General features: G+C 42.1%; 1 protein-coding gene and 1 long non-coding RNA gene across 6 annotated transcripts in view; one reads left to right on the forward strand and one right to left on the reverse strand.

The window, feature by feature from the left end:
- Nucleotides 1-670: 670 nt before the first annotated feature.
- LOC135227614 (uncharacterized) lies at nt 671-12,275 on the reverse strand. The gene is made up of 3 exons (XR_010317782.1): nt 11,757-12,275; nt 5,129-6,847; nt 671-2,432 (listed from the first exon to the last, which is right to left on the reverse strand). It is a non-coding gene; the product is annotated as an uncharacterized LOC135227614 (long non-coding RNA).
- Nucleotides 12,020-16,425, forward strand: part of TERF1 (telomeric repeat binding factor 1) — a 58,731-nt gene continuing 54,325 nt past the window's right edge. Inside the window, exon 1 of one of the 5 annotated variants that reach the window (XM_064267824.1) lies at nt 12,020-12,499. In XM_064267824.1, the coding sequence (XP_064123894.1) occupies nt 12,190-12,499 (310 nt within the window). In that variant the 5' untranslated portion in view covers nt 12,020-12,189. The remainder of the gene's footprint in view (nt 12,500-16,425) is intronic. The other 4 variants (XM_064267823.1, XM_023545793.2, XM_010588533.3 and 1 more) reach the window with 4 other exon arrangements.

Below are 16,425 nucleotides of genomic sequence, written 5' to 3' on the forward strand. Positions count from 1 at the left end.
GGAGAGCAGAAGAAAGGCCTGATGATCCATTTCCAAAAAATCAGCCATTGAAAATCCAATGGAGCAGAGTTCTACTCTGATGCATACGGGGCCACCGTGAGTTGGAATCAACTCGATGACACTCATTTTCTCATAGAGAGTAATAAAGGTCCTTCCATCACAGTGTGCTTTCTTAGATGTGAACCAGGCCCAGGAAAAAAAGGGCACTGTTGCTTATTTTCTTTCTCTTCAAGTCTCTTGCAGGCCAAAACCTGATTTTTGTTTTTCCACAGATATCCACCATTATGTGCTTCAGGGTATTCTGAATGCCTCCGCAGATTCGTGGGTATATCATGATTGACAACTACGTCAGTCTTGGTAAGCCTATTCTCCTCGAGGTAGAGTTAGCTAAGGCATAAACACGTGACTTTCCTGGCCCAAGAGAAGTAGGAGAAATTTGCTGAGGGTTCTGCAAGAGCTTCTTTTCTAATTAAAGAGACATGTGACATAGATAGGGTTGTACAGACGAGCTGAGATGGAAACTCCCATGCAAATGGTTTATAAAGGAAGTGCTCCCAGAGGTGACCACTGAGGGAGTAGAGGAAGCAGGGCAGGGAGGCGGAGGAGACCGAGAAAGTTGCTTCAGCCTGATCCTGCAGGAGAACTCTAGAATTTAAGGATTACCATGGAGTTAGTTGTCCTTCCCAGGCAAGTGTGCTGTGCTTTCATAATCCTGCATGGTCAGCAAAGGCCAGGGGGAAGACAATTCCCAAGCACTTCTTCTCTGCTTACCTCCAGTAGCCCAAAGACAGTTCTCCGAAGAACAGCCAGGGGTGTTAGATGTTAGAAGGAAAAGTGGGGAAGGGAACACACAAAAATGGTTAAAAAAAAAAAAAAAAAGATGAAAGAGATCTGGGTTCAGCACTGTAATGATCTTTTACGGGATGCAAGAGAGAATTCCTCCCTCTGGCCATTGTTGCCTCAGCAACCTTCTTGCAACTGGGAAGGAAATTAGTTGCTGTTGCGTTGACTCCTACTCACGGCAACCCTATGTGTGTCAGGGTAGAACTGTGCTCCATAGGGTTTTCAATGGCTGATTTTCTGGAAGTAGATCTCCAGGACTTTCTTCTGAGGTGCCTTTGGGTGGACTCGAAGCTCCAACCTTTGGGTTAGCAGCCAAGCATGTTAACTGTTCGCACCACCCACAGGCAAACCATGAGTGAGCCATTCTAAAAGAGCAAGAGGATGCACCGAGCAGGTTAGAGAGATGAAAGGGCCCTGGGTCCTTAACGATGATGTTGAGTGACATTGATCAGCCCTGGAACTGATACACGTTCAGCCTTCCTGTTATATGACATAGTGTACTTTTCTTATAATATAAGCTATTTTTAATAGAGTTTTCTGTTATTTGCAGCCAAAAGCATAATGAATGACCCAAGAAGAGAGAGAAATTACGGTAAAAATGCCATGGGGGGCACTGTCTGACCTCCTCCAAACCCACAATGGGAAAGGAGAACCAAGATCAATAACACAAGGCTGATTTCCATGAGGCAGAGGCCAGACATGCCTCCTCTCTCTTTGTCTTTACCAATTCTGACACCAACCAATCCTCCCAGAGAACTCTCTACTTTTCTGCTGGGTTTGATAATTCATTGCAATGGCCACACAAAACTCACAGACAATATTGATGAGTATGGGGTTTATTAGGGAAGCAGCAGTTACAATTCAGGCTCGGGAACACTCAAGGATACAGTTCTTCCAACAGGACTGGCTCTTTCCAGTCATGCTCACAAGCATGCCTCTTCCTGGCCCCAGGCCTCTGCCCAAAGGCACTCAGCTTTCTCTCTCCATGAGCTGGGAAGCCCACCACGCCATCTCCTATTGCTGGGCCTTTGCTGCCAGGTCTCTGCCTTCAGTGTTACATCTCTTTTTCTCCTGGTTCCAGGAGCTTCTCAGAACTGGGATCCCAGGTCCAAAGAAGGGGCTGGCTCCTAGCCATTCTTCCTTGGTGGTGGTGGGGTCTTTTTCCTGCCTCTGCCATGGCTCATTTCAAGCCCAGAAGGATGGCAAAAACTGACCAATCCCTTTGATGGGCCACAATTACCCTATTGCACAATCCCGCCCAATCATTTGGATGGAAGTTGCAAGACCATGGCTAGGACGGCCACATGCAAGCGATCCATCATACCACGGTTATCTACGATAGAAACAAAATGTGCCAAAAGCAAAACAGCAAGTCCAGCGCAGAGTGAGTGTTCAAAGGATCCTTCTAGTCCTGCAACCTAACAATTTGGGAAAGGGTGTCAGTGGGTGCCTCTTTGACCTCTTCTACCTGACTGGCTTTCAGAGGAGCTTCTTGGGCAGCAGCCTCTCCTCAGCTTCCTAGAGCACCATGTTGATGCTCTGTGGAGAGCAGATAAAGGAAACCCAGATCTTGAAATCAGAAGAAATTCCTAAGGCCAAAAGAGTAAACATGTAAGCCACTTTCATGAATGTTACTTGGTATTTGTGCAGTAGTTTTCAAACCAACTTCTGCACTCTTTGGCCCCTACCCCTACCTCGTGTTTAGCTCTTTTGCACAGTGGGCTTATACATGAACTTTCACTTGAAAAAAGAGTTTCAGAGATTTTTTTTTAAATGACTGAAAATCTTTGCATGGGGGGGTGGAATTACACAATATATTTCACTGCTTAACCAAATATTTCATTACATAGTGACCTCTACTGGGCAGAATAAATGTCATCACCAGGGCTAACAAAATAAGTATCTAATTTATCAAATCTTAGCATTTTGCCGTATTTCCTTCTGGGCTTTTTTTTTTTTTTTTTTGAATAAGACAAGCTCGTCACATTACAATGTTGATGAGCTTATATACAGTGCAAACTCTTAGGGGATTTCCCAAAAGGGAAATTTAAAATAATTGGCTTTCATTCACTCAATCAGCCAGAGGTGGCTTGGATTGGTTTATTAAGTGTGTGTGTCTACATTCTATAGGCTAGTTATGGCTTATGTAATTATTTAAACTTTTCCCAGAACTGTCTTTTTAGTTTCTGCAAAGGGTTAAGAGTTAAGTCTAAATGGTGGGAGAGGGTATTTTCTTTAACAATGTCCCCCTTCAGGTTTACACTTTTCTACAGGTAGAAACAGTCTATTATTAAGATCATCCTTTCCCTTCCCTCCCCACCACCCTCCAAAAATCTTGAGATTTAATTAAGCTAAGGGGGAAAACATGACTCTGCATAAGAGATTTTGTTGCCACAAAATAACTGAAAACAAGACGGAGAAAACCAGTAGTAGCTAATACGATTGAGCACTTAAACTATGCCAGGTGCTGGTCTATGTGCAAGGAGCTCTAGTGGCACAGCAGTTAAAGTGCTCTACTGCTAACGAAAGGTTGGTTGTTCGAACTCACAAGCCGCTCCACAGGAGACAGATGTGGCAGTTTGCTCCAGTTAAGATTACAGCCTTGGAAACCCTACGGAGCATTGTATTGTGTTCTACAGGGTGGATCAGGTGACTCCAGCGCAACCAGATTGGTTTGGGTCCTATGTGTTTTCTTTAAGTCATTTAATTCTCACAAGAACTCTGAGACAAATTCTATTGTGACCTCTACTTTATGAATAAAGAAACTAATGCCAGGAGAGTTTATCTTGTTTGCCTTGGTTCACAAAGCAGGTAAGTGGCAGAGCTAGGCTGCAATCTCAGTCTGACTCCTCTGGGCCATGACCTATAGATGGGGAACAATCAAGAATTCTGAGAACCATATGTAGCATCCGCTAAGTCAATCACCTACTGATGCTGCCACACTTGTACTCTAGAAACTTCCTTCCTTGTGGCTTTTTGAGACTCCAGCCAGGACCAGAAGGGAACTGACAGAGGCCTTCTTCTATGTATTCAGAGATTTCACTAGACAGAATTTGAGTAGGCTCTTCTGTGCAAAAGCTTGAGGTTCCTTGGCAAGAAAAAAACTAAGATTTGTTTCTGACTCCAGCAACATTGATCTGAGATAAGTCAAAAAATAATCATTCATCTGGATCAGTTCATTTGCTTTTAAAATATTATCTGTTTCCATGTGCAATAATCTTGTTGTGAGGAAGACCCATCCTATGATATCATTCAATAATGAAGTCATTAAATGAGTGAAGCTGGCAGTCCTACCGTCGTCATATACCTAGCCATTTATTTGCCTAAATTGAATAGCTTGGGGGCTTTTGGCTTTAATCTTTTGGCAAAGAGAAGATAGTAGTAGTCAGATTCTGGATTATTTTGAAGGTAGAGCTGACCAAAGCTTTGAAGGACTGGAGGTGATATGTGAGATAAAGAAAGGAACCAAGCATGAAACATGGGTTTTTGGCCCAATTAATTGGCTAAGTAAATGGCAGTGACATTTACTAAGATGGGAAAGACAACTTGAGGTTCTGGTTTGATGAGATGGGGATTATATTTGGACTTGTCAATTTTGAGATGCTTAACTATTTAAGCAAAGCTGTGGGGTAGCTCAGCAGAAATGTTAGAGGGAGATTTATGCTTGGGTCTCAACAGGATCTAGATTATTTATGTTCTGTATGTTTCTATAATGATCTCAAATCCCATAAGGTATAAGACATTATTATGCTTTCAAAACATATGTGCATAGCCACTCTTAATATGAACTTAGAAATAGAAATACATCTACCTTTGTGAGTCTCTCTAACATTAACTCTAAGTAAGTCATTAGAAACTTGTAAGTCGCTAGAAAGTTATTTAGAAATTTTTAACTTAGACCTACAAGAGAAGCCATGGTGCCACAGACGTTAAAATGCTTGGCTGCTAACCAAAAGGTCAGTGGTTTGAACCCACTAGTTGCTCCATTGGAGAAAGATATGGCAGTCTGCTTCCATAACGATATATAGCCTTGGAAATCCTATGGTGAAGTATGTAAAGAACATAAACAACCTTTAAGGTCACTTTGACCCAGCTTGCAGTGAAACAAGAAAATATAACAAAGTTAATCTCTAAACAACCTCCCTAAACTCTAACCTTGAAGGAACGATGTGTCATTCAACTGTTCTCTAACACTGGAGAAAAGACATCTTTGATGTCACATTGGCCCTTGTTATCTGGAGCCAAGATGACAGATTCACATGTAAACTCTTAAATTTCTACTCACTCACTAAGAGAAGGCAGAGGTGGAGCTGGGACTCTGCTGGCTACACGGACCTTTGAAATCTTCTGTTCAGCTCTTTTACTTCATCATTTCTTCCTTTTGCTTTAGCTGCTCGTCTTTCGTGAGCAAGTTTCAGAGTCTCCTCTGACATCCATCTTGGTCTTTTCTTTCTTTCCTGTCTGTTCAATGACCTTTTGCTTTCTTCATGTATGATGTCCTTGATGTCATTCCACAACTTGTCTGGTCTTCGGTCACTATGAGTCGGAATCAACTCGATGACAATGGGTTTTGCTTAGTTCTAGCCATAGTCAAGCCTTCCACCTGAGACCTATCATTAAAAGTAAAAGCCTGAAATCTAAAGATTTGGACTCTAAACATTTAACTAATACTATAATTGTAAATTCTAACTCTCTGGTTCTAAATTAATGTTGTGAGGTCTTAACTTTTGTGCTTTCCCATGACTACCTTGCAATAAACTAAATAAACTTAAGCATGTCAAACCTGAGTATCTCTGTGTGAATTTTCTAAGATAAAATCCCACAATGATTTTAAACATAGGGATCAACTCAGGAATGAATATATCCAAAAGAAAGAAGAGGTTCGAGTACTGTGGTCCAGAACACTCCAATATTCAGAGTTTAGCAACAAGAGGAATAGCCAGCAAGGAAAGCTGAGAGATAGCTAGCAAGGTGTGAGAACAACCAGGAAAGGATGGAATCCTGTCAGTCAAAGGAAGAAAATGTATCCAGGAGATCAATTGTGTCAAGTGATGCTGAGTTTTCTGTCAGACTTAGACATAATAAAATAAACTTAATAGCTGGTAGCTGTACATATTTGTATAGTAGTATCAAAAGAAAAATCTGATCAATAAGTCAATTATAGTTAAAAGGTTTTATTGGGCAGAAAAAAAAATGTTCAAGAGCAAGGAGTAGGCCTCTAGAGAGATGAGCTGGTCACATTACAATTTTGATCAGCTTATATACAGTACAGAGCCCTGGCGGTGTAGTAGTTAAGAGCTCAGCTGCTAACCAAAAGTTCAGCTGTTCGAATCCACCAGCCGCTCTTTGGAATCCCTATGGTGCAGTTCTACTCTGTCTTATAGGGGTGCTATGAGTCGGAACTGACTCATTGGCAATGGGTTTTGGTACCTTTTGGGAAGAGAACTTTCTTTGTTATGTGAATGAGATCATATGCTTTAAGCCAATTACTTTTGACATATAAAAAGAGCAGATTAGCACAGAAAAGTAAGATTAGCACAAACAGAGGGGAAGATGCACGGGAGGTAAGATGCACACCATGTGAAAATCATCAAAGAATCGAGGAACAGAGGCTGAAAAGAGACAAGGACCTTCCTCCAGAGCAGAGAGAGAGAGAAAGCTTTCCCGTAGAGTGGGTGCCCTGAATTTGGACGTCTAGCCTCCTAAACCGTGAGAAAATAAATCTCTGTTATAGCAGCACTAAGAAACTAAGGATGTCATTCATTTAATCAGCAGAGGCGGCTTGGGTTGGTTTATTCAGTTTGCTTGTCTGCATTCTATAGGCTAGCTATGGCTTATCTAATTACTTAAACTTTTCCCAGAACTGTCTTTATCACAAATACTTAGTTTCTGGAAAGAGTTAAGCTTAAACATGAGTTGGGGGGTAGGAGCATTTTCTTTAACAGTAGTTTACAGCAGCATTTCCCAAAGTGTGTTTGCTGGGAAAATAATTATACAGGATGTCCTGTGAAAAAAGAGTAAAAGAGTGCAATGGTTAATTATGGGACGTGTCGTATATTACACTTCACTCTTAGAAATCCATAATCCACATTAGCATACCTAACACTCTGAGAAGACCTGGGGTGGGGGTGGGAGGTAGCTTCGACTTTATTAAAACTGGGAGTTTTCCAAATCGTATTTTTTTTAATCAGGTTTATTGAGGATAATTTACATACAGTAAACTTAATCCATTTTAGGCGTACAGTTCTACGAGTTTCAAAAATAGCCATATAACCATCACAATTCCAACTGTTTTTCAATCACAAATAATGTGATCTGTTAATGTCTCTAGTTTCACTTTGGAAATGGTTGGTAGGGTTTGTAGAGCACTTCCACATATTTTATTCCATTTCACCCTGACATCAATTCTATGAGTTTGGAGCCATTACTTCCTATGTGACAGCTAAAGAAAGAGCCAGACAGAGATAAAGAATCTTGACCAATATCCAATAAGCTACTCAGTGAAAGAGGTACACTGGATTCAAACACGGTTGTGATAAATCCTGTTTCTACACAGCACAGTAGAAAGGTAACGTTATGATAACACCACCACCATTTATTAAGTCCTTAATTCATCCAGCAACTCTTTAAGGTAGGTATTATTATTCAAATGAGAAAACAGGAGTAAAGTGTCTTTAATCAATTTGCTAAGGTTTTTTTTTTTTTTTTTTTAGAGTTAGACATTGGTGGAAAAAAGAAATTCAAACCCAGATTTCTCTGACTTCAGGGTCTGAAATCCTAACTGCATGGTCCTGTGTTGTCCACTAGAGCAGCCACTATGCATATCTGGCTATTTGAGCACTTTGAAACATGGCTACTCCAAATTGAGATATGTGTAGGTGTAAGATACACACTGGATTCCGAAGACTTATTTAAAAAAAAAATAGAAAGGAATGTAAATTGCTCATTAATTAATAATTTTTAAATATTAATTACCTGTTGAAATGATACTATTTTGGATATGCTGGGTTAAATAAGCTATATTATTAAAATTAATTTCACCCGTTTCTTTTTATTTTTTTTAATGTGACTACCAGAAAATTTAAAATTACATTTGGAGCCCTGGTGCCACAGTGGTTAAGAGACAGGGCTGCTAACCAAAAAGGTTGGCAGTTCAAATCCACCAGCTGCTCCTTGGAACCCCTATGGTGCAGTTGTACTCTATCCTATAGGGTCGACATGAGTCGGAACCGGCTTGACGGCAGTGGATTTCATTTGGCTTTTTGGTTTATGTGGCTCACGCATTGCTCTAGTAAGTAGAAACTGTCCCTAGTACTAATTTTTTTAGGGCTGTCATTGTCAAGAGAAATTTATTGTCTCATAGTTTCAAAATCAGGGTGCCAGCCATGTTGAGTCCTTCTAGATGCTCTGAGGTTGAATCTGTTCCATGCCTCTCCTAGGTTCTGGTGATGGCATGTGAACCTCGGCATTACTTGTCACTCCAATATCTGCCTCCATCTTCACATGGAAGACTTCCCCTCTGTATCTGTGTTTCTTCCCCTCTTTTATAAGGACACCACTCAGACTGGATTAGGATAGACTACTCCAGTATGACCTCATGTTAATTTAGCTGATAACATCTTCAAAGATCCTATTTCCAAACGAGTTACATTCACAGGTAGAGAGGGTGGGGTGGAGGTGGGACAGTGGGGGAGGGAGCGTTAGGACTTCTACGTATTGATCCATAACAAACCTAAACACCCTTTGCTGTTGAGTCAATTCTGACTCATAGTGACCCTATAGCGCACAGCAGAACAGCCCCCAGTTTCCAAGGCTGTTTATCTTTACTGAAGCAGACTGTCACATCTTTTTTCCACAGAGTGGCTGGTGGGTCCAAACCTCTGACCTTTCTGTTAGCAGCCGAGTGCTTAGCCACTTCGCCACCAGGGCTTCTTCAATCCATAACAAGGAGTGAAAAAAAAAAAAATCACCAGGATGCAGTGTTTTATCTAGAGTTGGTTTATTTCCAGGGGGGGGAGAGATAGGAAAAAACTTCTTCCCTTGGGCCTTCTTTACTCCCATATAATGTTATTGCCATCAGTTCTGGCAGATGCATTTTATTAAAAATATTGGCTAATCAGTGATTTGCTAAAGGTATACACCAAAAACAAACAAACCAACCAACTCACTGCCATCGAGTCAATTCCAACTCATAGCAACCCTATAGGACAGAGCAGAACTGCCCCCACAGAGTTTCCAAGGAGCACCTGGTGGATTTGAACTGCTGACCTTTGAGTTAGCAGCCAAACCTCTTAACCACTATGCCACCAGGGTTACCTAAGGTATACAGCAGAAGGTATTTTTAAAAATAAAGTAATAAAATTGCCACAGAGAGTCAATCTTGAGTTCCATCTTCCAACCAACTGCATTTCCTTAACTAGTTAGCACCACCTACCAAGCCTGTGTTCTGTCACTCCAACTGCTCACTAAACCTGTAAATCATGAAAGGTCTTTTACAAATCTCAAGTGGCTACAAAGATCATTTAAGCATTTGAAAGCTCTATAAGATTAGAATTGTCTAAAATACTTTTTTCCCCCTAAAACCTGCTTCCTTTTAATTCTAAACATTTCTTCAGTCCTCTGTATTAATCTATTGATTCCAAAGAGGAAAAAAATCTTCAAAAGTAGAAGGGTGCTTCTTTTACCTGTTATATACTGTGACCTCAGCCTCAAAGAGGGGGCAGTGGTGGTTTAGTGGTAGAATTCTTGCCTTCTATGCTTCCATGTGAGAGACCCAGTCTCGATTCCTGGCCAATGTACCTCATGCACAGCCACCATCCATCCATCAATGGAGGCTTGCATGTTGCTATGATGCTGAACAGATTTTAGCAGAGCTTCCAGGCCAAGACAGACTAGGAAGAAAGGCCTGGCAATCAACTTCCAAAAAATCAGCCAATGAAAGAGCTGTGAATCACAATGGTCTAATCCCGTTGTCATTAGGGTCCCCAGAGTCAGAGGCTGACTTGATGGCAGCTAACCACAACTGCCTCAAAGTCAAGTGGGAATTTCATACTCACTGGGTGTTTTTGTTGGGGTTCATTTATTTGTGTGGCTCAGTAACTATGAACCCTGGCTCTATATTGGGGAATTCTGAAAAACAGAAATGCTCAGGCCTTTGTAGAATATGAATCTACCTCAGACGATAAATATGATCTAATGAATACGAAGTCTACCTCAGACGATAAAGAAACTCTGATGTACAGCTAAGGTTCAGAACCATTGGTGAGAACAGCAAACTAGTGTCTAAAACTTACTTAAATAAAAAATCAGTTCACACCCATGTCTATCTCCTCTCCCCTCCACCTGTGAAGATACTAAGCACTCCTGATCAAATTTTATCTTTTTACTGGAATCTCCCTGGCTTAGTCTCTTTCCATCCAGAAACTCCCATTAGGGTTACAGCTAGCATCACTCATTAATTTAATGATTATGTACTGCGTGTAAGTATGTGTGACTGTCATGGATTGAACTGTGTTCCCCCCAAAAATGTGTCAACATGGTTAGGCCATGATTCCCAGTATTGTGATTGTCCTCCATTTTGTGATTGTAATTTTCTGTTAAAAGGATTAGGGTGGGATTGTAACACCACCCTTACTCAGGTCACCTCCCTCATCCACTGTAAAGGGAGTTTCCCTGGGGTGCGGCCTGTAACACTTTTTCTCTCTCAAGAGATCAAAGGAAAGGGAAGTAAGCAGAGAGTTGCTGACCTCATACCAGCAAGAAAGCAGAACCGTGAGCAGAGAGCGTTCTTTAGACACTGGGTCCCTGTGCCTGAGAAGCTCCTCTATCATGGGACGATTGAGGACAAGGACCTTCTTCCAGAGCCGACTGAGAAAGCCTTCCCCTGGAAATGATGCCCTGAATTTGGACTTGTAACCTATTAGACTGTCAGAGAATAAATTTCTCTTTGTTAAAGCCATCCACTTGTGCCAATTCTGTTATAGCAGCACTAGATGACTAAGGCAGTGATCTGGAGTATAATTCAAGGAGAACAACAGTGTCTTTATGTTTATCATGTACTATTCTAACACAGTGCCCTTCACATAATAGGTTCTCAATAAAAAAGGATGCTTGAAAAGTACAAACGTAGTTTGGATTCTGATGTTTATAAATGCAGAAATACAGCAATGTATATTACAAAACCAAAACCAAACCCATTGCTATTGAGTCAATTCTGACGCATAGCAACCCCACATGTGAGCAGAACTGCCCCACAGCGTTTCCAAGGAGCGGCTGGTGGACTCCAACTGCTGACTTTTGGTTGGTAGCCATCTTTTGGTTAGCAGCTGAGCTCTTAACCACTTCGCCACCAGGGCTCCAGCAATGTATATTATTTCACCCTGAAAGCAGAGAATACTAGAAAGATATTTACCTGTGTTTTAATGACTTTGAAAGGCATTCAACTGTGTGGATCACAACAAATTATGGGTAAGGTTGAGAAGAATGGGAATTCAGAACACTTAATTGTGCTCATGAGGAACCTGCACATAGACTAAGAGGCAATCTTTGGAACCAAACAAGGGGATACTTCATGACTTAAAACCACGAAACGTGTGCAAGAGGATGGCATCCCTTCACCGTGTTTATTCAATCCTGTTAGGTGCTATGGCTGCTCACCAAAGGGTCAGCAGTTCGAATCCGCCAGGCGCTCCTTGGAAACTCTATGGGCAGTTCTACTCCGTCCTACAGGGTCGCTATGAGTCGGAATCGACTCGAGGGCACTGGGTTTTGGGATTTTATGCTGAGCAAATAATTTGAGAAACTGGACTATATGAAGAACAGAGCATCAGGACTGGAGGACGACTCATTAACTACCTGCAATATGCAGATGACACAATCCCCCTTACTGAAAGTGAAGAAGTTGAAGCACTTACTGAGGAAGATCAAACACGACCGCCTTGGTAGGAATTACACCTCAACCCAAAGAAAAGAAAAATTCTCACAACATTATGATACACGGAGAACGATTGATGTTGTTAGCCTCTGGCACCTCATAACAACGGTTAAAATGCTATTTCTTATTTTAACCAGCCGCGCAGTCACTACAGTCCAGCACTCTAAAACAAGGCAAGCGCAGCCCGCTCACGGCTCTACCGGTAGCTCCGCTCCCGCTGGAGGGAAGTTTCAACGGCCAGAGAGAGCAGGTCTCGGCCAATCAGAAAGCCCAGCTGGAGCCGCTCGCACGTCCTGGCGGTGTGACTGGCCGTTTCCTGCCGGAAGAGACCCGCCGCGTCGCCTCGCGCCCGCGGTAGGAACCAATCGTCGGTCGGAGCCTGAAGGGGGAAAAAGCCGCGCGAGCGATTCAGCATGGCGGCGCCTGCAGCCTCGGCGGCTCTGAGTCCGCGGGGCTGTGCGGACGGGGAGGATGCCAACGCTACAGAGGAGCGGGTGGCGGAAACGGCAAGAGACGACCAGGAGCAGTTCGAGTGTCAGGAGCTGCTGGAGTGCCAGGTGCAGATGGGGAACCCCGAGGAGGAGGAGGAGGACGCGGACGTGGTGGCCGAGGCCGAGACCGTGGCTGCCGGCTGGATGCTCGACTTCCTCTGCGTCTCTCTTTGCCGGGCCTTCCGCGACGGCCGCTCCGAGGACTTCCACCAGACCCGCGACAGCGCCGAGGGTGAGTGCGAGGGGCGCTGGGGCCGGGGTCCGCGGCGCGTGGGGAGGTGGAAGTCGCGGGGGTCGGCCTAGGCCTGGTTTCCAGCGCGGTTCCCGGTGGGGTTGGAAGAGAGGGGCTGCTGCCGCGGAATAGCGGAGGGACCCCGGCCGGCTCTTGATTGAGACTGGATTCGATTTCCGGTTCCGCCTGTTATCAGCTGGATGGCCTTATTTTTCTCTTAGGTAAAATGAGGGTAATAATACTCGTGTTTAGCTTCGATAAAGCATTAAATGAGGTAGAATATATACAATTGCATCTAATCTAGTGTCCAGCTTTTGTCTTCTTTGGCGCTTGTGTTTGATTGTTCCTTCTACACAGGTATTCCTTTAGTAGCGATGCATTCAGCGGCCACTGTGGCCTCCAGGTGATATGCAGACGTCAGTGTTTTCTGTGCATTTGTAAGCCTTTTAAACCTCATTTAGCCTACTTGCTCAGTATAGTTCTCAGAGTAAAAGTAATTGTCGATGAAATCTGCTTACACAGCCTGTAATTGATGGACAAAGACACAGCCTCATAGAGAAGACTACTGTATCTTTTTGAAAGATGATGAGAGAGTTGCTCTGATATTACTTCCCAGAGTTGGCACTAAACTTAATAGCACCTGAATGCAGATGTGTCCAAGATAGCATTTAATAGAAAATTCTGGGAAAGCCATATTGACATATTTCATGAATTAGGCCAATGATATTCATAGTTGGTAGAGGAGTGAACCAGTTAAGCAGCCTAAGCTACTGGTAGGTTAAAAAGGGTGTTCCAAACCAGGCCTTATCTTCCAATTCAAGGGCATTTCTTCGATATCACAGGTAACACTGGAGCCATGGATAATTTCCATTCGTTTTGAAAGGGAAGTCCTGAAATGAAACGAATTCATCATAATTAGTATTATTAAAATGATCTCTTTGGGGAGGAAACTATCATGATCTATATGGTAATGAATTAGAGACATCAGTGTGAACTTCTGTTTAGGTTAATATGGGTACAGGTGGTTAGGTATAAAAATATATGTGTCTAGTCATGGGTTTGGTTTTTTTTTTTTTTTGGTTTAGTCATGGGTTAGTATACAGACATATTTACTCGTTCTGTCAGCTGAGAGGGTGTAGAAGCAATGAAACTCCAGTAGCAACAAGCACACCAAGAGTCCAGATCTTGGTTTCTAATACCATTCTCCAATAAAAGGAACCAGTGTTCCTTGAAGAATGACTGATTCCAGGACCTAGGCAGGAAAGATAAGCCTGAGACAACTTGTGCCAGAAATTAAGGAAGTGCTCTTCAAAAAACACACAATGGCGGGGGCATGTGAAAAGGACACAGGAGCCAACTGAAAGAGCCCCCAAAGGCTAAAGCTGCAACAGCTTGCACAAGAAAATTAAGTAGAATTGGATCATACCCCAAAGTATAAAATACCGGTGAATCCGTACTGATGTAAATAAATAGTGGATAAATAAATAAATGTAAGTAGCGATAAATATCCCCTGCAGAATTCCAAGTAGTTTATGTAGCTATTCTGCCCTCAAAGGAGGTGGAGCTTAACTCTTCATTCCTTAAATGTGGGCTGCACGTAGCGACTTCCAAAAAGTACAGTGTGGAAAGAGTAAAAAAAAAATAACTTTACAGTGACAAACACTATCTCAGCTAGGTGATCAAGGTCAACATCAACAGTAATAAGTCCTGTTGGTAGTATGTATGCCTGATATGATGTGATGAAAATGGAACTTTACCTCTGTGGTCTTCCTCCCTAAAACCCATAACTCCAGTCTAATCATAACAAAAGCATCAGACAAATCCCAATGGAGAGACATTCTACAAAATACTTGACCAGTACTCATAACCATCAAGGCCATCAAAAACAAGTAAAGTCTGAGCAGCAGTCACAGCCAAGAGGAACCTAAAGAGACGTGGCAACTAAATGCAATGTGGCACCCTACATGGGATCCTAGAATAGAAAAAGTACGTTAAGTAAAAACTAAGAAAGTATGAGTAAGTGTAGACTTTAGTTAATAATACTATATCAATATTGGTTCATTAACTGGAACAAATGTACCATACTAATGTAAGATGTTAGTAATAGGGGAAACCGGGTACAGGGTATGTGGGAACGCTCTACTATCTTCACATTAATTTGTAAATTTAAAACCGTTCTATAAAATAAAAGTTTATTGTTAAAAAAAGAAAGACCTCTTTCAAGGTTCTGCCTCAAGAAGATTTGAGGAATAATCTAGGCTACCTCTATTATTTTAAGCTTGAGGGAAGGAATGAAATGGAGACAATTCCCAGGGAGAGTAAACTATTTTTCAAGTTGTACTGCTAGTTAGTGATGGGTATTCGAATTGTGAACATAGCGTTGTCTCTGTATTTCCATTTTTAACTCAGAGGAAAATATATAACTCAGTGCTTTTGAGAAAAGTCTTAGCTCTTTCATTCAGATACAGAATAGTTCTCATACCTACCTTTCTAAGGTAATGCCGTTTGCAGACTATTGTTCCTTCACTGTGCTCACTTGATGCTTGTGCTGTTTGGCTCTGCCACCTTCTGTTCCCCTTATTGCCATCTTCCACTGATATAGACATCCTTCTTTATTTATTGTAGGTTTAGACAGCTAGCTTATAGTTGGCTTCTCCATTCCAGTACTTTCCATCATCCTGGGTGATTGTAGCATCCCTGTAGATAACCCAACTGATAATACGACTTCTCAGTTCGTTGACTTTTTGTCTTCATTGTCCTATATAGCATACTGCAGAACCATACCCCTCCGAAACTGCAAAATTCATATACTCTGACCTTGTGATCTTAGCTTCCTACCATTCTGTGTTGCTAAACTGCCTGCACTCTACCTGTTCTTAGAACTAGCCTGCCATGGGATGCAGCGTGAAGCATGCAGCATGGGCTCCAGAGTAAATTTTCTGAGTTTGATTCCTGGCTCTGCTACTTTATAGCACTGAGACTTAAAGCAAATTACCTTCTTGGTACCTCAATTTCCTCATCTTTAAAATGGCAATAATATATACCTCACAGGGATGTTGAGAGGAGCAAATGAATTCATATGTATAAAGCAAGACTTTTCAACCTTTGACGTTTGCATTGCACTTAGGTGCCGTGGAGTCAGTTCAGACTCACAGGGGGACCGTATGTGTAACAGAATAAAACACCGCCCTAAAAGTCATTGTTATGCTTGATCCCATTATTGCTGCCACTTTGTCAATCCATCTTGTCAAGTGTAGTCTCTTTTTTGCTAATGCTGTACCTTACCAAACATGATGTCCTTCTTCAGGGACTGGTCCCTCCTGATAACACGCAAAAAGTATGTGAGACGGAGTCTCGCCATCTTGGTTTCCAAGGAGTACCCTGACTGTGCTTTTTCCAAGACTATCTTCGCATTAATTTGTAAATTTAAAAGAATTTAAGACTTGTTTGTTCTTCCAGCAGTCCGCGGTATATTCCGTATTCCTCACCAACACTGTAATGCAAAGGCATCAGTTCTTCTGCAGTCTCCTTATTCCTCGCCCAGCTTTCTCATGCGTGTGAGGTGACTGAAAATGCCTTGGCTTGGGTCAGGCACACCTTACTCCTCAAGGTGACATCTTTGCCTTTTAGCACTTTAAAGAAGTCTTTTGCAGCAGATTTGTCCAATATAATATGCTGTTTGATTTTTGGCTGCTGCTTCTGTGGGCATTGATTGTGGATCCAAGTAAAATGAAATACTCAGCAACGTCAATATTTTCTCCATTTGTCATGATGTTGCTTATTGGCCTGGTTGTGGTGGTTCAGTTGTGAGAATTTTTGTTTCATGTTGAGGTGTAATTCATACTAAGGCTGTAGTCTTTGATCTTCATCAGTAAGTGCTTCAAGTCCTCTTTGCTTTCAGCCAGCAAGGTTGTATCATCTGCATA

Source organism: Loxodonta africana, chromosome 14, assembly GCF_030014295.1.
Source record: "Loxodonta africana isolate mLoxAfr1 chromosome 14, mLoxAfr1.hap2, whole genome shotgun sequence".
Taxonomy (NCBI): domain Eukaryota; kingdom Metazoa; phylum Chordata; class Mammalia; order Proboscidea; family Elephantidae; genus Loxodonta; species Loxodonta africana.